The 24,833-nt window shown below is 42.8% G+C and overlaps 2 protein-coding genes across 5 annotated transcripts in view; one reads left to right on the top strand and one right to left on the bottom strand.

Annotated features, from left to right (window-relative positions):
• LOC139350657 (leucine-rich repeat neuronal protein 2-like) overlaps positions 1-24,833 on the top strand; it is an 88,627-nt gene that overhangs the window by 10,470 nt on the left and 53,324 nt on the right. The window lies entirely within an intron of this gene.
• elmo2 (engulfment and cell motility 2) lies at positions 186-24,633 on the bottom strand. 4 transcript variants are annotated; one of them, XM_070958374.1, is made up of 23 exons: positions 24,351-24,633; positions 18,457-18,524; positions 18,058-18,155; positions 17,765-17,805; positions 16,467-16,539; positions 16,323-16,373; positions 15,023-15,192; positions 14,715-14,814; positions 14,092-14,243; positions 13,070-13,148; positions 10,630-10,665; positions 10,179-10,229; positions 9,231-9,353; positions 8,658-8,777; positions 8,468-8,572; positions 8,272-8,380; positions 7,900-8,036; positions 6,676-6,839; positions 6,321-6,433; positions 6,104-6,211; positions 5,850-5,932; positions 5,658-5,735; positions 186-4,613 (listed from the first exon to the last, which is right to left on the bottom strand). In XM_070958374.1, exons 3-23 carry the CDS (start codon positions 18,133-18,135, stop codon positions 4,413-4,415), a joined length of 2,172 nt encoding a protein of 723 aa, XP_070814475.1. In that variant the 5' UTR covers positions 18,136-18,155; positions 18,457-18,524; positions 24,351-24,633; the 3' UTR covers positions 186-4,412. The 4 variants fall into 4 exon arrangements, with proteins under 4 accessions (XP_070814475.1, XP_070814476.1, XP_070814477.1 ...); XM_070958375.1 differs by having other exon boundaries at positions 14,098-14,243; XM_070958376.1 differs by lacking the exon at positions 10,630-10,665.

Genomic DNA, 24,833 nt, shown 5'->3' with positions numbered 1-24,833 from the left:
AGCCTCATATTTTCATTTATAATCTTTGAGAAACACAAATCCTTTTTGTATATAAAACTCACATTCACACTCTCAAATCACACATCTGAACATACCTTAATCTCTGTGGCTGAATGCAGACAAGTTGGGTCTTTAATCAAAGATGTAGACGAGGAAAACTGGTCAGTAAAAACAAACTTCCAACAGTAGTTAGACTTTGTATTTATTCACACAAAACATAATACATTTTCTTCAATAAGGCAACACAATACTGTATATACATACAATGATCTATATGTATACCATATTTAGATTTTATGTTGTTATTTCTTAACTAACAACATGTCATTCTTCACTATCACTAGTAGCAAGTGTAAATAAATAGTTTAGCAAGTCATGTAAAAGAGTACCAGGTGCGAAAACTTCAAGTCATACTGTTAGTACATCCAACGCAACAATCCTCGACTCACTGTTATTGACATGTTTAAGCTGCAGTTGTGATTTTCTGAGAGCAGCTTAAGGGTTCAATGACATTTGGGAATATAAAACAACCCTTTTAGGAAGTTAAAGGTTCCCTGTAGAGTTTTCTTGCATGTTTACAGTCAGTGTTACTCACTAAAACACACTGCATGCAACACCTGCATCCTTGACGTCAAACAAACGTGTGGGGTTTCCTTCCTCATAAAGCATTTGCAAAGCCATTTTTTAAAGTACTTTAAATCTTGTGCTGTTTACATCCATGTTTAATGCTTTGCAGTCTTCTTCTACCCTGCCTTTGATGGCACATTGTTATGCATCCTGGTGAATTATGACTACCTGTTGATCAGTGAAACCATTGGCAGGGAAGGGTATTTCGTCACTCGTGTGCATGTGCATGGGCGCCATCGTGTCCCAGCATGAGACAAACAGAACAGAAACAACTCCATGGCACTACTGCTACAAAACCTCACAGGGAACCTTTAAAATTCAGTTACAAACTGAACAGAAAAACATTGTTTGAAAAAACAAAAACAAATTCCAAATATATTCCTTTTCACAAAAAGCATCAACAGTAATGCCGTTTTTTTTTTTTAATTGTTCCCATTATCAATATAAGATACGTTAACACTGACATCATCATTAGGTGCTGGAGTGGGTGTCATTCCTAAACAATATGAGATGCTTGTGCTATGAAAACGTGTTCGTGACTTTAAAAAAATGTGACAAGCAAAAACTTTTTCTTTTTTTCAGTGTGACGCGTCCACAGTAATGAGTATGCTGAAGGTACGGTACAGCGCAACAAAGTGAAAATATTATGTTAGTTCGATACCCATTCTCTTCACAGATTACGATTGTATGGCCATTTACAAAAATATACTTCTATTCTGCATTGACAAATGACAGCATTGATTAGTACTTGTTTAGAAGTTGGCAGGACGTTAAGTGACTTGAACAAAATTCACAAAAATGTTAGAACCAATGACAGAATGGAAATAAGAAAATGGCATCAAGCAGTAGTAGTACAGTGTATATCACTGAATACAAAGTACACAATACTGCATGCTCACATGATACATGAGCAGTGCTAGATGTTCCTGACGCCCACAGCTGTGTCACTCAGCTGGTTTTGACCTGCTGATGCTCACTGGAGGGTCGTGCTTCTGGCATCTTAACTAAAGCAGGTCAACAGAACTGCTCTTTTCACCCATTTGCTGGTACAGCGCGATAAGTTTGAACTCAAGCCTCAAAACTGCGGATTAAGTCAAGCATCGGGGCAAACACTCTTGGAATGTCAGGTAAGTTTACACCACTAACACCACTTTATCTGCAATGTCACTATAATCTTTCCAAACTAGGTAACACTTCATTTTAACCCAATTTAGCATTCATAAGCAGCATATAACCAAGTAAGGAATGGTTTATAGCACACTATAATGTAGCTATAGCAGATATAAAGAACAATTTTAGGTGTTTATTGTGTCTTGGGACTAGTATTTGGTGGGGATCTCGTATGAATCTGCCATATTTCACCAAACAAAGGGCAAATCGGCTTCTCTGTGATTTGGGCTTGTATTTTTTTCATCTGTTTTCTGTTAGAAAACTGAACAAGTATGAAATATGATCGGGGTTAATAATAAGCTGAACAGCAGTCAACAGCTGTTCTGTGAGATCAGCTATATTGTCATTTAAAATGAGTGATGACAGAGAAGGTTAGGAGCAACAAAAGGTTGTCATATTCAAGTGGAGCCACAAAGCATCTGTCACTGGATCTAAAAGAGCTGCGAATGTGTATTTACATAATGCCAGTAAATTGGAGTAAAGTGCAGGCTTCACGTGGGAATGTGCTGCCCAAACCACATGAGGTCCACTGGTAACACCAGTCCTGTATGAAACTGGGCTTTTGTTAACAGCTATTCCTCCTCCTATGACACATTCATAACCGGCGTAAGAATGTTTCATAACTCATTATAACATAGATGTAATCATACATCATCACACATTTTCAGTAGTTTTCAATACACCTACAAATAGTGTTAATCCTGCTGTACACAGTATACAGTTCATGTAAACAATAAACGCTCTATAAGACTTTATAAAATTGTTATACTGTAAGCCAACATATGACTAATTGTTAACTAATGAAGATATATGATTATATGTTATTACAACCATGTTATACTGTTCAAACATTGATTAACACCGGTTTATACAGCAGTTTTAAATGCTTTATAGGACAAAAGCAAAAACATTATTAAACACTTAAACATGTCTTTATATCTGCTAAAACTCTGTGTGTTATAAGCCATTCATAAACTGCTCATACAAGCTAATGTTACTCAAACTGTATAGCGAGTGTATGACTGATAAGGCAATGCAGCGGCTATGATTCAACATAAAAGGCTCCCATTACTGATGTTTCTAACGTGTTGGATGTCAGAGGCTCCGGCCCCGACGCCCATGAGCATCACGCTCATCAAATATTATTCCTTACATCTCTCAACAGAAACAACCTACACTACATCTCGAAATCTGCACACACAGACAGACACACAAATACACATTCAGACACATAAAGTAGGCAAGGGCATTGTCGAGAATCTTCACACACCATATACGAACAGTTTCAAATCAATGGGATACAGTATTTACTCACACTGTTTAACACGCTATGAAAACGTGTGTTAGTCTGTGTCAAATAATCAGAAGCAGCATGAATACGGAGTTAACAGACAGCTGACAGATATATGCTGACAGCATCACGTTTGTGCAGCTGAAATGATTAGTGTAATAACTGATTAGCTGATCCACAGACAATTAAGGGCTGAAAATGTTGACAAACTTCATTTTTTAAGTAACTTTTCTCCAGCTCCAGTTTCTCTATTTGCTGGTTTTCTTCATCTTCCATAATAGCAAACTGAATTTCTTTGGGTTAACATTAGTCTGACAAACAAGCTATTTAAATATATGAACTTGTGGGAAATTGTGGTATTTTTTCCACTATTTTCTGTTCACAGAAAATAATGTGCAGATTAATCAACAATGAAAACAGTGGCAGCCTGAGGCTTTTGTGTCCCAGTATGATTGACATGATACCAGTAACAAACAGCTTCTGCCTTACTTGTTTGTTTTTATTATTATGCTTCTTCACTTCTTTTCTTCACTGAATTTCAGCACATCTTTTTTTAAACTGTCTAAGCAGCATCAAGTTTGATCCCCTGTGACATCAGCTCTGCCTCCTACTGGAGTGATGTTGAGCAAAACACAAATCTCATTTCAGGCGTGTGTGAGCGCACCAAACTCTCAGCCCACTCATGCTCCTCTGTGTGACGTCTCCCTGTCCATCCGTCATGTGGAGGGACAGACGGAACCAACACAGCTTTAAAACTGAAATGGTGGCCCTTCATCCTCTGTTGCCATGGAGACCACATGCATGTCTTAAGCGACCAATGGAGCAAAAATTTGATCGCAGTACACTCGAGTACAGACGAATCAGAAGATTCGTGCAGCTCGTCATCACGTCAAAATAACCATCAGGCGCAGTATTCCTTCACTTCATAGACAGGTCTACAGCTTTAAATAGCAAAGAATGGGAAATAAAAATGGAGACGTTGCCTGGAGACTGCACTGATTCGCTCGCTGAATCTCTACCAGCTCCAAGAGCACTGCTCTGTAGTGGACCCTGACCTCTGAACTCCCTGTGGAGCTCCAAACACATTTCTCCTTTTTGATAAACAACAGAGTGTCACTAACACGGCTGGAGAGAAGCCTCCAGAGTCCTGAAAAGTAAATAAAAAACTTCAAAGAAACCTTTTCTGGTGCGCATATCTGCATCTAAATTCATCAAAAGATCATCTCTGACAAACACACACATGCATAGCAAACACACACACACATACACACATACACACATACCCACATACCCACCCACCCACACACACACGCACACACACACCTCAGCTGTAGTTGTAGGTGAAGTTATATGAGCTAGGCTCCTTCGGCACGGGGGGTGGGGCTTCCGGGATAGTGATGTTCTCAAGGTCGAGGAGGCGGAGCTTCATCTCCATGCTGATGAGAGTATCTAGGTCACTGCGTGTCAGGTCACTGCCCATCTCTCTGCCCAGCAGCGCACACAGGCCGTCAGTCCAGATGCAATACTGCTCCCAAAACATCAGCACACGCACACGCACGCATGCACACGCACAGATGAAGAATAGTGCATCAGAATTATCAGTCGCAGAAGCTGTAATACATTGTGCTTTGGGATAATACTCAACAAGTTGTAGGTTAGTTTGTGGATTTGAACAGATTCATGCAAATATGATTTTAAAGTAAATCAGCATGTTTCTGACTGAGCAGTCCTTTCTGTCGTGGTCACACAAATGATACTAGCTCCAAGCTCTTTAGTTAAAGGAGCATTCATAATATTTTTGACCACTGGGGGGCAGCAAAGACAACACTGACATATTATCACCCCATAAAGTAGTTAAAGCGAACATGGGAGCAACATCTGAATTCATCTGGAGTCGTATTTCGTGCCATCTGATGACTGTAAGTTCAATTTTACCGTCCTATCAGCTAAGATAGCCAAATCCTGATGGGAATATCTAGCTCTTCAGCTGTTATATGCTCCAATTTAGCTCGTTGCTGACTGTCTGTCTGCATTTTGGTATCAGGCAGGTGGTGCACTGTGGGTTTAGAGCTTAGCTGCAGAAAAACGCTGTGTGCTGCAGATGGAAGTGTGGCTGATGAAAGCTGCTGACAGAGAACCAAAACAGTGAAACTAAGGACAAGAAAACCAAAACAATGAGCTGAAAGACGCTAAAATGCTCCTTTGAGTCGATCTGCAGAGTTGGGAGATAATTCTCTGTGGCCTTGTCACTACAGGCAACACCTTTCCAATTGAACATATTTGACCCATTGTCCATATAAAAATACTGAATAGTGAAGCTTTACAGGGACAGTTAAAATCATTTTACCCACCACCATTTTACCATTTTCCCTCTGACCTGTTGTGCTATTTATCTGTCTAGATCTAGACATATTTCTGAAGAAGTTAAAAGCACTCTCTCTTTCCATTAATCATGGCCTCACACCAAAACAATCCAGCTGGACACGCAGCACTACAGGCAAGAGGAAATAAATGGAGTCTGGTTTTTGGGGTGAACTGTCCCTTGAAGCCTCACTGTTGCTGAGCTTACCTCGTACTTGTTGGGTGCAACAAAATTGAGTGTCTCATCAGGATCGTAGAGGACAGAGAAGGCTAACTCCAGCACCTCCTGAGAGAAGCAAACAGGACAAACAACACAGTGGCTTCACTCAGCGGCAGCAAAGAATGAAAGAACAACCGTGTGACTGGAGCGACAATAAAAAACAAATGAAAGTCATATTACCTTGTTTTGCTTCAGAGCACTCTTTTCTTTCATATGAGGGCAGTCCTTCCCAGTCACCACGGACTTGATATCAGAGACGGGGACTAAGAGGAACAGAAAAGAAACAACTTAATCATTTGAGAAGCTTATTAAGGTCAGCCTACTGACAAATGCAGTGTGGTCTGCTAGTGAATGTGTCATAGTGTGTGTTATGAAATGTTTATGAGTTGGGACAGGGAGCCACTTGGAGAAATAAAGATTTCACTGTATCTTACTCTTGTCACTGAGTAGCTCAAAAGGCACTTCACCCTGAGGTGACTCATCAAGATCCCCGTAGTGCAGCACTTTGTGATTCAGTGAGAGTCTGCAGAACCAAAACTTTTCTAAAAAAAAAAAAAAAGAGAGAGAGAAAGAACACAACGCTTAGCTTATAATCAACAGTACCAGTGCTCCTTCAGTAGAATAAGTGATTGTATTGACAACTGCATGTACCTTGCCTTCGGCGGTTCCCCAGTTTACGGAAGCAGCTTCCTTCACACAGCCGGTTAAGTCGCTGTTGCTTGATGAGCTCCAAGATCTCGGGCTGAATTCTCTCCCGCAGCTCACTGCAGCACAAACACCGCATGAGCAACAGGGACTAACGCACATGCAAGCAAATATGTACAGTACTATACTATTTACTATCATAGGAACAGATTTGACATTAATTAAGCAGCAACAAAGTAACTCTGCTGCTGAAAAAAGAATAAAAGGTTCAAATCCTAAATGGCTAAGACTATAGTACAGTATAGAAATGACCAGGTTAAGACTACGACAGTACAGTCAGAGGTAGTGTAGACAGACTGACATGATAGGTGGAGACTGGAAGTCATCCTGGCTCATTCGCTCGGACTGCCGCAGACGCAAAATCTCTGAATAGTTGAGGCCTCGCAGTTTATTCTTCAGCTGGTCTAAAGACGACGGCTTCATGGCCAGAGCCCTGGTGATCTGCTCACGGACCACCTGCATCACCTGCTCAGGGGTTAAACACACACCGAATAAGTGAAGAATGGAGGAATAAGAACATACCAGACAAACTGGTAGAAACACTGCTGTCATCTGTTTTCAGATCCTCCTGCACTGGTTTCTAGTGAACCATGAACATTGTTACAGCTGTGATTCACAGAACCATTATTTCCCCATTCAGAAGCTCATTCTGCTGACAGACGTCTTTCCCCATCTAAAGTCATCAATATTTAAAATATATATTCGACATTCCCAGGTATTCTGTAACCATTAATGTCTGCATGAGCAGTAACTGACCTAAATGTGATTATCCGGGAAAAGTACTTGAACTACTTGAACTGAATTAAAATAGACAACATTAGAACATGATTGCAATGTATTATTTAATAAAGCAAAAACCTTGCAGCTGTCTGCTTCAGTGGGCTACTCAGTCACAGCAGACGAATGCAGCAGCTGCAGTCGATTTTAAATGTCTTTAAATGTGAGGCCTGATATTACTCACATTCATAGTGAGGAAACCTCGCCCGGAGGGATGGTGAGTGTTTGGTAATGAGGGTTACAAACTCTAAACAACCTAATGAAACTATTTTTCATTTAAACTAATTCATGCTAACAGCAGCCACCTTGCTAGCACCTCTGTGGGGCTGTTCTTAGCACAGCGGTGCTTTGAGCTAAATGCTAACATGTTTAGCAGGTATAATGTGGAACATGTTCACCGTCTTAGCTTAGAGTCTTAGTATGTGACTTTTGGGACTTTAGTGTGACCGCTAATTGGCAGCTGAGGGTGATGGGAATGTCATTAGTTTTGCAGGTGCAGTTATAAACCAAAGTATCAATTAAAATCTTGACTTGATGGTGGCGCTAGATGAGGAAGTTAAGGGATCAGTAAAGTTATTACATTTCATCCTGAGAGGGACATGAATGTGTGCACCAAATGCCACACACATCCAACTGTTGTTGAGACGTTTCAGTGAAAGCCAAAAATAAGAACCTCATGGTGCAGTTAATTCATTCATATAGAGGTGAACGCATTAAAGACAACTATGAAAGTGCATTAATCTAGAACCTTATTGAAGTCCTCGGCTGTGGCCCTCATCTCCTTCCAGGTTTTATTCAGCAGCTGGATGCAGACACAGAAGAACTCCTCCCATGCCCGGTCATGGGTGAAGAACATGGGGTGGTAGTCGTTACAGCCCTCATTTGCTGCACAAAAGAAAACATTTCCAATGGAAAATCAGTGTGAGAGGCACTTTCCTCTCCCTCTCTCACACACACAAACACACACACAAACACACACACACACACACACACACACACACACACACACACACACACACACACACACACACACAGTACTGAGTGTCATATCACAGCTTCTGATGACTTTTTAAGTCACTGTAGAACAGCTACAGCTCTCACCAAATACAGATCTACTTACGCAATTCTCCAACCTGGAGTATCTCGCACAACATTCGAGTGAGTTCGATGGCACACCGGCCAAAGGGACATTCATGCTTGTCCTCACGGCTGCTGTTCTCCAGGACAATCTGCCACAAGTGAGAAGACATGTTAGGTGTGACTGACTTGTCCACCTCTGTGAGATGAGCGACGTCATGCCTGAGGCTCAAACTAACCCTGATGTACGTGTCCTGGTGAACCTTGGCGAGGTACAGCATGTTGTCCAAAGCCAGCATCCCCGGAGGAGTCTGGGTGAAGTCCATGGCCGGGTTCACATGGTTCTGTGTTTAAAACAGGATTTATTTATTTATACAGCTGGTTTTACAAGTGTAACAGAGGGATGTGAGATCTGCAGAGGAGACTCACAGTGAACCCCAGCATCTTGTAGTCCTTGGTGTACATGGCCTTTCGCTTCTCCGTGCCAGTGGGGTCATTTTCTCCGTCGAAAGCAATCCGGCGCAGCTCAAAAATGATGTCTCTCTGAGCCTGAAGCAAGCCGACATGTTATTAGCATAAATAGTGGCACTTTTAGTTACAAGTATAGCAGCAAACAATTAAGAAAATCCCCAAAACACTGGGTGAATCAGTGGTCAGCAGATGGCAGAAGAAGATTTGTGACAGGGATATTAGACTTTTTGGGGGGGGGGATTTGAAAATCGAATATAAGGATGAATACATGAGATTTTATTGTGTGTTTCTGTCTGTGGAACGTTAACTTTTATACTGTGTGAGATACAGTAAATTCACTTTGTGTATGCAGGGGCAAAGGTCACATCTACACTGTAAACAAACTGACAAAACAAGGACTTTTAAGTTGCAATGAAGGTACCATAGATGACTTCTCATATTCTTTTACACGTAAAAGGCTTTTGGTGGCATCATGGAAATACACAAGCTAATGACCTGCCATGCAGATAAGTCATTAATCTACATTTTCACCTGGTCATTAGGGTCCATCTTGGTCATCATTCGTTCTTCCAAAAGGTTGAAGGTCAGTACCTGCAGCACATACAGCTGATGTGCCATTTCTGCTTTGATTGGTCGATTTCCTCTGATAACATGCTGGAAAAGACAAGCATTAGGTTAAGAGCACAACATCTGTTTCGGTCACATCAAATCAGACTGCACACAAAGCAGATCTACCCGTGAAACAAATGAAAAAAGAAAAAGCCAGATGCGTTGTTCTTCTCCACTCATGGGGAACTAAAGACGGTCTGTAACCTTTGGAAAATCACCTGAAGACAGACAGCTGCCAGTGCTGACCTTGTCTGTGCATGTGAGCGCAATTACCAACTGCAACAAAAAATGAAACAAATGGTAACGTGGCATCATGAAACACACTGTGAGAGTCCGGCAGGTCTCGCTAACAGAACACAGACTCAGAGCATACAATGCTGGAGCTGCTTCACAATGTCTCCGTGCTCCAGGAAGCAGGAGGGCAGCAGACACTTGCAGCGCATTCAGTCAGGCACTTCCAGAAGAGTCGGTGCCAAAAGGAATCATTTTCAGAGCGGATTTTGTTCCACTTCACGGACTTCGTGCCATCTCATATTTGCTGGTTCCATGTCACGGCTCTCTGAGTAAGTCTTTCCACTTTCTGAGCTGCTGGTCTCTGGGATGAAACTTCCAGCCTCCAATGGCCATCAAGCCCAAACATAAGAGAGTCTTAAAGTCGGCTGAACATAAATATTCTGCACATAGAAAGTTTTCTGGCAGCAACGAGTTTCAAGCAAAATCTACGGAAACTGCTGAAATCCTGTGTTCATGCCTGGATATTTCCCAGCCTTCTGAAAGCTTCATAGCCCGCAGAGCCGGGTGTTAACTCTGATGTGCAGCTGAAATTGCCAGAAAATACTTTGTTTTCTGCATTTGAGCCTTGATACTCACATTGAGGATGATGGATCGCAGGTGTTTCTGAGCCAAAGTGCTTGCCATCTCCTGAGGAAAAATAAAAGCTACATCAATTCAACACACACCTCAGATGAAGGGATGGTGCTTTACTGCAAAGAAAGTGCACTGAAGTACCTTCAATTGACTTACAGTAAATGAGAGGTTTACACAAATTCTGCACTGCAACAACACTCACAAGCTACATTTCCAGCACCGGTTTAGATTACTGACTTTGTGCCCTTCACACCTTCTGTAAAACATGACAGCATGGCCTGACTCCAATCTGTGGACACAGTCTGTCTGCTGCTGCAACATGTTATGGTTCTATCTGAATTTGCATGGATGATGCGGCGGCTTTCCATGGCACAGAAAGAGCAAGAGAGCAAAAGGAGGAGAAGGGCTGTGGGGTGGAGAGGATGCTATGAGATGCTGAAGGATGTGTACTCACAGTGAGGTGCTGCTCCAGCGGGTTAGTATAGTCCTCCTACAGGTTGAAGGGAGGGAGGAGGGACGTGGGTGTAACAGCAATGGAAACAAAGAGTGCACACACGGACAATGAGATACAGGGATACATCACCAGCACAGCATGCAACGGAATAAGAACATGAAACAACATAATGTCAAATAAGGACTTTAAGGAGTCACGACACGTAGCCACTTGAAAACCTCACATGCCCTACATGACGTAACAGACGACCACGCGTTTATTGGCTTATCCAAGTGGGTTTGAAAGGATTTCACAAGCCTAAGAGCTGTGAAATTGTATCAACCCACAGAGGAAACAGTGATCTTTAAACCACCATTTTTGGTGTCCTGGTAGCTCGCTTAGCGGACATGTTTATCAAGGAAACTTGATCTGCAGAAGATTTTCTTCACTGTAAAAACAGACTGTCCAATAAGTGTCCACACAACCCGTCTGTGATGCATAGTGTAATACATGACTATTGTTCTACAGCTATACTAAAACTTCTTTGACAAATGCAAAAAAAAACTGCACAAGTGTGAGGACAAATATGCATAAATCTAAATCTTAAACAGTGGCTGCACTCCAAGTAGTACTGCAAGTGATCAGTTCAGCAGCACAGAGTGTGCTGCATGTCCCTCTGCTGTATTTATCTCAACAGTTTGCCCTCCAGTGGTCACCAACAGCAGCTGGAAATGAATGTTGTCATATGTCATATGGCCAAAGAAAAAGAAAAAAACACAATAAAATCACTCCACCTCATTTTCTAAAAGTATTTCGTCCTTCATCCTCTCTTTTCATCAGCACTTCAAAAACTGAGTGAGGACTTTTTGGAGGATTTGAGGAACTCTGGAACAGAAATATTTTGCTATTTTTAGTCTGAATTTGCCCTAAATTCAGTGTAACAGTGATATCTCAACATGTTACTGCCTCATCCACTGGACTTAGTTATTTAGCGATATTAAAAAATCCAGCAGCAGCATTGATGTAGCTTTTTGTTAAACATTGATCTTTGTCCTCCCTTTCCTGCATATTCTCAGCTCTCATTTCAACACCTACTGTGACTAATTCATACACCAATTGCAATGTAATGTCAATGTGCAGCATTTTATCAGATACTGAAAGAGCTGATATGCAAAAGGAAAAGAGTTTTGTGTCTCATAGACAAATGCAGATGCAGACTGGAGAGACAAAAAAGCAGTACTTTTTGTTTATTCTGTTGTTTCTACTGTTGAATTTTCATTCTCTGTATTTTCCTCTAATTTAACTCCTGAGCTATTATTTTCTAGGTGTGGCACAGAACCGCTTTTTAATGCAGCCGGGCTTCGAAGTGTTCCACTTTTCTATGGTAAAAACCTGGAAATACACAAGTGACACATCATTCAACTTGTGACAACTCAAAGTTCAACATGGAGAAATGTCATTGTGAACAAGACACACTCATACACACACACACACACACACACACACACACACACACACACACACACACACACACAGAGGACAGGACAGTGTATGAAACAGGATGCTGGCACACTGTGTGAGCTGGGATAGGAGTTATCACTGCAGGGTGAGCGGAGCGCCACGAGACATTATGACAGTGACGAGTCACATAGTGGACAGACATCCAAAGAAGCACTCACTCTTTTAGTTTCTGTGCATTTGGCTGTGCTACAAAGACATTTCAGAATCAGAGCACATCCATCTGGGATGTTTGTGTCACACTCTGTGAAATCAAACTGAACTTAATGTCATACTTCAGTACATGTGGACGAATATGAATAATTTCAAGCCACATTTGTTAAATCCTGCCTCCACTGCTACAATGCCGGGATTCACTCAATCATCTCAGTGGACATTTTCACACTCCCCATCATTGCACATTATGATGATATATGATACACACTACCACCGGCAGGCATCGAGTCCAATCCTTGCGATGAACAGAAATAAGCACTTTTGACTGAATTAAGCTTAGAAATAAATCCTTCATAATCAAGTCATCCTTCAGGTACAGCTGGGTGGCTGGCCTACCTCGCTGAGCTATTCTGAAATAACTGCAGCAGAACAAACATGCAAACTTCAAAGGAGAGCGAGCACTATTTTGAGTGAGTGTGTCATTACAGCGATGACTGTCAGACGGAATCCACAACATGACAGCTAGCAGACAGACGTCTATTCATAGATTAGCTTAAGTAACGAACCTGCTGCTGCAGACATTAGCAGCCAGGGTGAGGCAATATCTGCAGCGCCCTGACAGCAAACAACATGCAACTATAATGAATACATGTCTGCCTCTTAGGTACAGGCTTTTTTTTAGAGTGTAATGTGAGGATGGAACATTATTAGTATTCTAGTTATGTCTATCTATTGTGTGTCCTCTTCTCTAATACAGTACACTGTGCTGTGGGTGCTGGCCACTGACCTGCCGTCTGTCCTCTGGTGCCTTCAGGAAAAGAGCATTGATGAGGGCAATGGCGTAGGTTTGGATCTCCTGGTTTGACCTGAAGGGATATCAAGCAGCGTAACAACCAGTTAGAAGCATTGTGCTCCACAAGCCTCCACACAGAGTTCAAGCTCCAGGCTAACTATGCTACATAACAGCTCGTCTTACATTTATCACTACTGATTCTTGGGATGGGTGCAGGATGTTTAGACGACTCTCACACCAACGGCTTTGAACAATTGCACATACTCTCAAATTGGGCTGTTATTCATTGTTTTGTCATTTTTGTTTTGTCGTGTTTTACGGCCAGTAAAGAGTGTCCTGGACAACAGATAAAAAATCTGCCAATATAATTATTATCATAAAAAAAATCAAATCCAACAATAAATTGATCCTCCTGACAAAAATTCAATATTGCTTGTTCTTCTGTGTCATAGCGTGGCTTAATTGTTATGCTGAAACTATTAGAGGCACACTGTTGCACTGGGTGACATGTTCCATTATTTCAGATACCACCCTGCTGCTTTAAAATACTCAACAGAGTTCCAAATGTGTATTGATCCACTGCTGGAAGTAGTCCCTTACAAGTGCACTATTTACTTCTCTTTGACTAACATTTGCTACAAACTTTGAGTGGCCTGCTGTTTTTGGAAATGGTGCACATGAACATAATTTGGGACCTTTTTTAAAGGATGCAGTGGGCTTTGGCCTGCGAGACACAAACAGAGAGGGAGGAAAGGGCTGAGAGACAGACAAGTGCATTGTTGGATTTGGTTTTGTTTTTTTGACAATAAGAAAAAAAATAGAATAACACCCCCTTTGATGTGTGATTGGGGTCATCTAAGCATCCTGAACTCACCCTTTAAATGGTGCCACAAGACAAACACTGCAGCTAATTTCTAATATTCTATTGCTTCAGTTACCCCACACTACTACATTCACTAGTCTGCGCCCCCCGATATCAGAGTGCGTGAAGCCCCTGTGCATGTGTGTGTGCTCACACTTGCAGGTGCCCGATGAGCTGTCCCACGGTGATCTCCTGTGCCACTCGATGGTAGAGGCTGTGGCTGTTGAGCACCATGCTCTCGAGGATGGCGAGAGAGCGCTGCAGGATGGATACATCCACCATCGGCTGGTTTACGTAGCCTGCGATCTGACGGAGGACAGAGGAGAAGAGCAAGAAACGCGGAGATAACACGGAAGCCTATAAATGGTGCATTTCTTTGTCAGTTTAACTGAAAGTTTCTGAGTGGACCCAGCAAGAGCTTACAATGACTAAAAGATTAAAATTCCTCTCTGAATGAAAAAGAAAGTCGATCTGTAAAAGAAACCTCAATCAAGAGTTCAGAAAGTGACAGTCAAAAGTCACACAAAAGTTCGCAAAGAAAAGCAGTCAAATACACACTGAAGGCACCCGCATAATGCAAGGAGTTGCTAGGCAACAGTACCCACGCGTTTCTGGCACGTAGGAAGACAGGAAGGTAAAGTAATTAAATAAAAGTATATGAATACAAGAGAACTAAAAGACAGACCTTGAAATTCTAAACAGTGAGATTTGTCCAGCGGCTCCATCTGAAACTATAATGTGTCAGATGAACTGCTCTTTTGTTGGAGGACGTAGTACCTGTTTGATGAAGGAGAGGGAGATGAGGTCCCAGGACACAATGCCATGATCCATGAGCTCCAGGAAGGCGGTGAGGGTGAAGGCCAGCATTTCACCGAAGCTGAAGGAAGCAGAGAGCAGTTAGTGCGGACCTTTTCACGTCACATGACCCGCTCCAAATCCAACTGAGCCTCGCCTCAGAGGCAAAACTTCGACCTTTTCCGGCAGTGAATGCAGCGTGAGCCTGTAGCTCTTACACAGATTATGTTTCAGTCTGTCGCCAATGCACAAAATATCATCGCTGTGAGAAAAAGTCAATCTGTGCTCACTGGGTGCCGCTCTCAACCAGACGTGCCAGTGTCCCAATGCCCTCCATATTGATGAACTCCGTGGCGAAGGTCGGGTCTGCAGACAGCTTGGCGAGCTCTTTCAGAGCCTCCAGGCGAGCGTCGATGCCGTGGGACTGGATCCTCTCCAGGAGCTGACGAGCAGCACGAGCCTGTCAGCCACAACAAAACATGACAAAGTTTACCTCAGCCATGAATTCACTGATTCATGAAGGTCATTCTTGATAAGACTCATGTAAAAGGAGCGTCATGGTGGCCGAATGGTTACAGTGCACGCTGTATTGCCGCATTTGAACTGTTGCCAGCTGCAGTCGAATGCTGCATGTCTGATTTCCTGTCTCATCAGCTGTCACTATTAAAGTTAAAAAATGCCCCCAAGAAACGATCTTAAAAGACTCACGTTTAAATTATGTATGAAAGGTTTGTTGTTACTATATAAAAATGACAGCTTATGTTTTGTTGTCATCTAACAATTTGTTTTCGCATTTCAAGAACTTTTTGTTTAATTAATCTGATGAGACGGCAATCTATGAAAAGGAGCACACGTGAAATGATTCAAGTGACGGGAGGTGGGTCTTAAGAGTCACCACAGCCTCAACTCGACATGTTAACAAAGCCTACGTTGCACAAATTTTACCTGCCTTTGCTGAAACATTTCATCGTGTTTAGGTGACTGGGGGCTCCACTGTTGGGAATTTCAGCACAGAAAATAAAGACAATGCACAACTGTGTTAAATATGAGTGGCTTGTAAACTGTGGTTTGTTTTTAACGGACAGTTTGGGTCTGTTTCACCATCTTCTTCATCTTTTCTTCTGCTTAAGTCTGGCTGACTTGGGGATGTTTAAAACCCAAGTTGTAATAAATCTGATTTATTCCTGAAAGAACAGCCGAGTGCACAGTGCACTTCTGGTGTTTAGGTGGTGGAGGCGTGAGGTGCACCCACAGTGCACTTGGAGGCAGGGTTTTATGAAGAAGAATATATTATCATTCATTATGGTTGGGTGTGTTAGATGCCAGTATCAACCATGGCAAACCAGCTCCTTTCATCTTTTGAAAGGCAGTGTTCTCCAATTGGGTACAGACAAGAGTGTCTGAAGAGGAACCTTGGAAGACACAAAAGGTTTATGTCATGGACCTGCACAAAGGCCTGGTGTCTGTCTGACCTTCTCCAGTCCCCACAAACAAAGATAACAGAAAACTGAGCGACACACCAGTTACTCATTGTAGAAACCAAGAAAAAACAAAGACAGCAGCGAGCAGGAATAAACAAAGCTGACTCACGGGTGAAATGGCTAATCGAAGGATGGTCCCGTTCTTGATTTCACCGCGGCTCTAAAAGATAATAAAGGAGGAATGTTTCCACGCATTCAACACTAATTTACAATGGCATGAACAGAAGCTTAGGAAGAAAAGCGTGAAGCCCACCTGCTCAGTGATATAAAGCTGAGGGCCATCAGCATAACGCAGAGCAAACTGCTCTGAGCCTGACAAAGACCAGCTGAGGACAGAGAGAAAAGGTCTGTTAACCAGTAAAACAGCAGAGTTAGACACCTTGTCCGTCAGCAGTGGGACACAATGTACGATGAACTGAAGAATGTTTTACTGCAGCTTCTCTCGTATGCAGGAACATAATGTTGTTGAGAGTCAGATTGCTCCCTCCAGCAGTTGCACTTACAGGAGTGGCAAAACTGAGAGATTGTGGAGGAGAGTTATTCAGTGGGTGTTAACAGCAAAGTGCAAAGAATTTTCAGTTTCAAATGGAAAAGGGAGGCTGTGGGCAGATACAGCCAGGAGGTGGACGGGTGGGATAATACTTTGCTGTAGTGCGAGACAAAAGAGCAGATTAAAAAAAAACAAAACAAAGATGGCGGCGAGGGCCAAAATCACAGGTTAAAGCCCGAGAAGGAATGAGAGCAGATCAAGGCAGAAAATAATGGGTGAGAATAGTTATGTAAGGTACCAGCAGTCAGTCCTTGTGTGTGTATGTGTGTGTGTGGACATGTATTACTCATGTCGTGGGGACATAAATCTGTTTACAGTCACGTTGTAGGAACTCACTTTCCTTATGGGGACAGAACAAAAGTCTGTGACAAGAGTGCTGTCGTAAAACTGTGAAAGGACTGGCCATCAGCTGCCATTCACACATTTATTTCACTCTTACATCACTGACATGCAAACATTTTATTTCAAGACCGCACCGATTTAAGAACCGCACACTTCACATTAGGGTAAGAACAGGTATCACAGACACTGTAACACACCACCCCACAAAAACACACACACCCATTTCTTTTTCCTGGACCGGGGCCCAAGAGGGCACAGCCACCTCTAAAGGTTAGCTTTTGTCACAAATAAGCAGGATAAGAGTAATGAAAAATAATGCCCAGAGGGTTAGAAGAATAAAAACGCCTGTGCTCATTTACTGCACAGAGAGTTGCTCTTATTCTTTCAGAGCTGTCAGTTTCTTGCATGCGCAGATGGAGCCAACGCTGTATTAACTTCTGTATTAAAGTCAAGGAGAAAATGTCTTGTTTGTCCAAAAAAGCTTTGACTTGATAATGACATGCTCATTCCAACACTTGACCTAAATAAAACCTCCTTAGGTAAAACAGAGGGGAACACAAACAAATGCACTTTTGCCAATATTCAGTCATTTGGTAACTGAACAGGAAGAGACAACCAAAACCATCAGGAAAATTAAAATGCGCAGAAGCGATGCTTACCCGTCACACACTTCCCGTATTATCGAGGACAAAGGCCTTTTCTGCAAACAGAAAAAAAAAACATTGCAAACATTAAAGGGCCGAAGTGAAACGTAAATCATCATGACTTTTTTAATTTTTATTCTACACAACTAAAACACGTGTCAGCATTACTCATGCCTTTCACATTCAAAACAAATTCAAGCTGCAGAATCCAACAATCAAATGACTCTCTTAAGGTTGAACCACTGACAGCTAGCAGAGGCTGAGTTTATCAGAGGCCAACTGGAGATGCATTTAATGTCACGTTTTACCTGGTCCATCTCTATAAGCTGAGCGTTGGCACCAGGCCATTCAATAGCCACCTTCACAATGTCAGCCGGGGGCGGCATGGCTGTCTTATTGTAGCACCCTGCAGAGGAAAACAGGCATCACTTTCAGCTCTGGAACAAAGTGACCTACTAGACAGTATCTGAGTCAGTAACATCAGTCGTTAAACATTTTACATCACTCGAGCGCTGAATTACATCTAAATACAACTCTGGAAATAAATACCATTAAAATGATAAATGATTGAGGACTCATTATTCGGCACTCCTGCAGTATGTCAAAATATTTGGACCCTGTCTGAGTAAAAACATCTGCGAGTTTCTGTTTTTCAGTCTTATGATCGACTAACTTCAGAATAATGTGAACTAAAAGTTATACGTCACCTAATGGGGAAGTGTCGAGGGGGTCAATCACTCTCACAGCTCTGCTGTTTAAACCGCTGTGTCAGCTCCTGTGTGAACACAGAAACCCACGCAGCCGTCATGTCACTGCAAAAACGAGTTTTCCTTCAAGCCGAAAAAGCTCCACATCCCTGCATTTTGTCTCCTCTGAACTGAATCTGTCAGTGAACGGATCAATAAGCACGACTGTTTAACAAAACCACCCACCCACCCACCCACCCACACACATCCTGACTGGGTCGAGCCTTCTGCCTGCCAGGCTCTGGCTTTGCTGTGCTTTGCTGCCTTTGACATGTTATTATTATTGCCAATCAATATGCCAAACATCTTCACGCCCCATTTGCGTTGCACGTTTCCTACACTGAACGAAGTTGTTGTGCTCCTGTCGTTGCTGCATCGCGCACAGCTTGAAGCAGTCGAGCTGTGTTTCTGTTGTGGACAAATACAAAGACGCAACTTGATATGCACCACCACTCTTTCATGGCGAGGCCTTTGCATCTGCATGGCTGATATTATTGCTCGATTTTAGTTGATTATAACACATATTTGTTGGGTGATGATGAGAAATTGTACTGAAATGCCAAAGATGTGTTTGAGGTCATTTAGAAACAATATACTTTGTCCACCTGACAGCACTGACAGGTTTATTTTTCAAGCACACGACTGGTTCACAACTCTTTACCAAAAAAATTCATTCTCTAATGCCATGTTGGCTGTCATCAGGTTTTTCTTCACTGTGTGCTGATTTCGTTATCAGCCTGAAACGCCAGTCTCAGTTGAGCTATGGGAGTACGTGAAAGACGACAGCGTGCTGAGAACCACTATTTGTTATCACCGAACTTAGAAAAACAGGTTTGTCACAGGATCCCCCGAATTTCTTCACGTTTTGCATTTGAGTAATGAATTCATAAATAAATAGTGTGTGCCATATGCCCCAAAAACTGTGCAGAGATCGCTACAAATTAAAACAAAATGAAACAGAACTGTCAGGCCATCTGCTCTCCAATGACATTTTCCTGCTAACTCCAATGCTGATCACATATTTATACCAATTCTGTTTTTACAACCGTTTCATTCACATCGCTGAAAAAAGGCACGCTCTCACTTACCCAGAAACAGTTCCTGCTTATTTCCTTCCACGTTACCTCGGCTTTACTTATCAGTGCACTGACTCTTATTGAAAGTGTTCTGTGCAACAACTGGAGCAACAGCAGGGACCGGTCTTGAGCAGCAGACAGAGATCTCTCTCTGCTCTGACATGATGTGAGCATGAAAAGCTGTCTGACAGGCTCTGCTGGTGTGGTGAGGAGGAAAAAGACACTGCTGTTCTCCAAATGGCTCCTTACATTCTGGCTGCTTTCCGGATACAAAACACATTGCATGGCATACAGCTACTCATTCAACTTAATTCTTACCAAATTGGTACGGGTGAAACAACCTGAACCAGCCTGAAACGACACCCGCCTTCCCTCGAGATTTACCGGGATTAAACTACATTTCTACACCACAGCAGCTTGAACGTTTGTCTGATTCTATAAATATGTTCGCCTGTCAGGTCACACCAGCAGTGGCTCTGACGTCTGACACCGCCGTCCTTTGATCACTCGTGAAATAAAGGATATTTTCCTCTCAAACACAAGTTTATTCTTTTGACATAAGAGACTCTGGGGGGGCTCTGGCTCCTCGTGAAGTAAACGTCTTAAAGTTGGAATAAAAATTTTAGCTGCAGTACTATGAATAATAAGCAAGCCTGAATCCTTTCAGCTCAACAACTCTGAGGTCGTCGCACTGATTTCTCTCCACAATTTGTCACAAATTAAGAAAGATTAACAGCCTGAGATATGGTGGGACTGTATATGTGATTAACATCAACTACAGCAAATTAAGGTGGATTGTGCAAATGATACAGAATGAAAACCGCCAATTAAATTCAGATTCCAAACAGCCATCTGCACGAGGAACCGCGCCGCCTCCGCATCTTCACGCCGACTGTCAATCACGCCACAGAACATGTGATCTGTGAGTCTCCCTGCTGGAAAAGTTTGTACAGAAAAAAAATATGTTATGTGAATGTTGTTTTCTGGTATGAATCTGCATCTTTTAAGCAGTGTTACAGCTTTGTTTTAATCTATGCAACACGGCTGTGCTCCTGTGAGCCCGAGCAGTGTGTGCATGTTACCATGCAGCCTGTAGGACTATTGATATTTAGGATTTATCACTGATCAATAGAATCAGGGTGTGTTTTTTTAGACCACAAATACTGATAAATGTCAGTATCTGCTGAGTGGATGAAAGTGAAAATGAAAGTTCAGGTTTGACTTCTTCATGCAGTCCAACGTGATGAACATCAAGCAGACAAGTCATGGGGTGAGACAGGTGTATTTCTTTTTATTTTTAAGTAAGTTTTCTTAAAATCCAATAGTGCAACATCCTTTAAAGTGAGTTTTCTATCAAAATGCTAGATTATCCTCGCTGTTTCTTCACTCTCAGGCGGAGCAGCGCCACACCTGTAGATGACCAGTGTTCACAGGTCAACACACAACTACTGGGGAGCAGTCAGCCTGTCACACACGACCGCGATCATTTCCATTCACCTGCATAAAAACTGCTGGATGAAACTAACAGGAAACACACAGGAAACAGTCACATTTCTTTGACTACGTCTGCGTCATTTTACGCCACTCGAGGTTTGACTGGGGCTCTTTTAATGATGTCATCTCGCTGCCACCAACTGTTCAGCTCCAGGCGCTAAACTTGCACTATTTGCATAATGGTAGTGGATGGAAATGCACATTACTTTGCATTTTCTTTTGCCAATTTTCTGTAAATTTAGTTACAGTTTTTGCTCATGTGGGTGGAAACCTGGCTAATGTTAGACATGTTGCAACACAGCGAAAGAGAATAAGGTGTTTTCATCAGCTGGTTGAGGCAAAAAAAAAAAACCCACAAGGTTCCAACAGTAGGAAAACAAGATGGAAAAAAAGAGCCTGGCTGTCTCGACCTGCTGGACAGTGTCTTTTTTCAGCACACATGAGACCATATTTAAAGTGTACGTGCATTTCTTAACTACTAGTTTTAAAATGTAATAGACAAATTATTGATTGCAATTATTTGTAGCATCAGCTTAAATGTCATGATCGTGACAGCCCAGGGGGGAGCGTGAGGCAAATTAAAAGAGCGCCACGTAATCTGGCTTTCATCTACGAGCCAGCAAGGACTCACAGCACTGTCAGGTCCCTGGTGCAGCTTACAAAGGCCCACGACAGAAATTAATGAAAAACTCACATGTTGAGAGCACAGTGAGTAATGAGTCATCGCTTAAACCAAAGCTATGAGCAAAAGAATCGAGCATAAAAAGCCAAATGCTTCAAGTTGAAAAGCCAGAAAGGACAGCATCTGACCAAAAACATGACTAAGAACATGTATATTGAAGCTATTTTGGATATAGGACTGTACGTGTACCATGACATGGAGCATCTCAATAAACATGGCCACTGAGCTTCTGCTCAACAGTTATAGAAGAACTAGAAAACCTCTGCAACAGGTACAACTTCAAAATGGAAAATGTACAGAATACAGGCTCACACTGAAGCCAGTGAAGGTCACATACACCATGTGGAAAGAATGCAGAACCCAGTGCATAATCGCATGTTTTACGAGGAAAAGCACAGGTGTTGTAATAACATTAAGAATGGCTCGCCTCTATTCAAGCGTCCCAGTGACTTATGACAGTGGGACAGAGAGCCAGCATGAACAAGACCAGGACCAGGACCCTGAAACTGAAGCAGCTAAATGAATTCAGCCGTCATCAGTTTTAGGATTTACACCTCAGCTTTTCCTACTGTGACGACACGTCTTCATAACAATGGCCTGTTGAGTCAACTCAACCCTGTGAAAACACGTGTAATTAATCATTCATTATATCTCAGCTGTTTTTGGATGTGCCACAGAGCACCCATAAAAAACACATCCAAGGTCATCACGCCACACACAGGCCACCAAAATCTCCCACAAATAATATCTTGTTCCATTTAATGTCATCTATAGCTGGCTCTACATCGTGGCCTCTTAAAGAAAGCTGCAGCGCCAACACCACCTTCAAATTCACTTTCATGCTTATCACTGTGTACCAAAGCCTTACTGGTAAATGATTAAATCCTCCAGCATCGCCTGGGTACGCTGGGTTTATGGCTTACACCAAATGTTAATTAAATGATGACTCCCCACCTTGAATCCTTTCACTGTGAGGTCTGATGGTCATTCCCAATGTATGAAATAATAGGCCTGCTGTCGCTCCTCATCGGCCCTGACACCAGTCTGAACAGTCACACTCTATGCCATTTGTCAAAGCCTGACAGCCAAGAAGGGTGGTGTTTGATCCTACCCTCTCTTTTGATCAGCCCTTCTTTCAACTACGCGACATAGCTAAAATTAGGTCTTTTCTGTCCATGGTGGATGCAGAGACCCTGTTCCACGACTTTGTTTCTGATTGCAGTGCCGTTCTGTTGTCAGACCGGCTGCATGCTGGTACTAAAGGTCTTCAGAGGGTTCAGGATGCTGCAGCTAGAATATCTGACCATTTTAATCACACTTGAACTTTGCAGCCCGATGACTTACAAAGACAGTGAAAATAAGACCAATGTACAGTCTCTTTGCATGTGGTGCAGTGAGTCATCCTCTCTCAGCATACAGGGCTCCTGTCTGTCCCCACAGTTTAAAAGAAGTCATCAGGCTGCAGGTCCCTTTCCCATCATTCCCCCTTTTCTTTTCCACCTCCTTGCTCACATCACTGAATTTTAAATCCAAACTAAACTCTTATTTTCCTCCAGTGGATTCAGCCTATCCTCATGCCTCTGTGTTTGTTTCCTGTCTCCAATCTGTGTGAATAGTGTGTTTGAGCTCTGTCTGGTGGACATCCTTAAAGCAGATTTGTGGTATTTGTTTATATAAATAAATGTGACTTGGCTTGAATCAGTGCTACAGAACAGAGAGAGTGATGGGAGCTGTTTCCTCTCCTTCCTCACAGCCCTCTCCTCTAACTGGTAGCTGTGTGACTGGTTACTGGGCTGCTGCACTGGGAGGTTTTCACTGAGGCCACTTAGCAACAGTTATGTGGCTGCACGCGCTGTGGTGGTGGGGGTAGCATAGCAACAACAGCTAAGGAGCTCGAGCCTGAAAGGAAACCCCACAGTGAGCTTCATTTCAAAAGACTCCCAGCTTCATCTGTCCCCCACCGCATACTTTTCACGGCGACCCGGATGTCTCTGACGCCATTTTACTTTCTTCATGATGTGGTTTGGGGCTCCTGTCTCGGCTCCTCAAATTAAAAGATTCCCACATGTCGGATGTGAAACTTTTTCAGTAGCTAGTTAGCTAAAGTTCGTTGAATATGCGGAGTGGCGCCCCCTCTGGTTTTACGACGCTTCTGGTGAGTTGACTGCACAGTTGGCGGAGAAAAACAGCTTTGTTGTGTTGTTATAAAAAGATGATTAATCAAGACAAGTTTACAGTCTTTTTTCTTGAAACGCAGAGAGTCATCCGCCTGCATGTTAGTAGATGTACGGTTTGTCGGCACGATCTGTCTGTTAGCTGTAATCATACAGACGCCTGCAGTCACTGTTCACACGGCCAATACACGCTTCACGTATCGGAAGCCTTCATCTAACTTATGGAAAGGTTTGAGGCCTTTTACAGGTGATCGATCAGGCCGGGCTGAAGCTGTGGTAACCAGAGGAGGCTCACTGACTGATGCAGCGACGGCTGCGTTTGCAGCCCTGTGATCTCTCAGCGAAATCAATCACAGCTCGTCATATTATCGATGAATTAAACAGCGGCTAACACACACAGCGCTAAATGACACTAAACAGCAAACTCACTCGCTTTTACAGTCGACACCAGCGTTATTCCTCAAGAGGCGGCTAGTGGTATTCAGTCCTCCAGCTCAGTCCCCGTCTGCTCCTCCATTGCAGTCAGTCGTGATGCTGCCTGTCTCTCGGAGGCTGCTCGGATCATGTCCTCATGCTTTCTGGTTCTGCTCTGATCGGCCGTGTGATTTCACTGAAGGCTCCTTAAGGCTGCTAACGTCGATGCTCAGTGTTACTCACCCTAGCACTGGGCCAGTGATGATGCTCCTGGTATCCCCTCCTCTCCCTCTCCAGTGAAGCACTTTTGGAAAGGCGACACAACTCCACGCCTTGTAGGCGGGACACGATGTAAATGTCACCGTCTGCAAATGAGGCAGGCCATCATCTCGATCATCTGTGCACGCTCAGGCTGACATCTTCCTCTGATGCAGGCTGCTGCTGTAGAGAAGATGCACGTGTGTGTGTGTGTGTGTTTCACTCATGTAGGTGCAGTAA

Source organism: Chaetodon trifascialis, chromosome 3 (genome assembly GCF_039877785.1).
Source record: "Chaetodon trifascialis isolate fChaTrf1 chromosome 3, fChaTrf1.hap1, whole genome shotgun sequence".
NCBI classification, from domain to species: domain Eukaryota; kingdom Metazoa; phylum Chordata; class Actinopteri; order Chaetodontiformes; family Chaetodontidae; genus Chaetodon; species Chaetodon trifascialis.
The sequence above is the reverse complement of the archived record's forward strand: the minus strand, read 5'-3'. Positions and strand labels throughout refer to the sequence as shown.

Coding starts and splice junctions, on each gene's coding strand:
- elmo2 (XM_070958374.1), bottom strand. CDS start 18,135: ATGCCGCCCCCGGCTGACATTGTGAAGGTGGCTATTGAATGGCCTGGT. Junction 16,540..17,764: donor ATACGGGAAGTGTGTGACGG/GTAAGCATCGCT, acceptor CTCTGTCCTCAG/CTGGTCTTTGTCAGGCTCAG. Junction 6,840..7,899: donor CAGCCGAGGACTTCAATAAG/GTTCTAGATTAA, acceptor ACCCCTGAGCAG/GTGATGCAGGTGGTCCGTGA.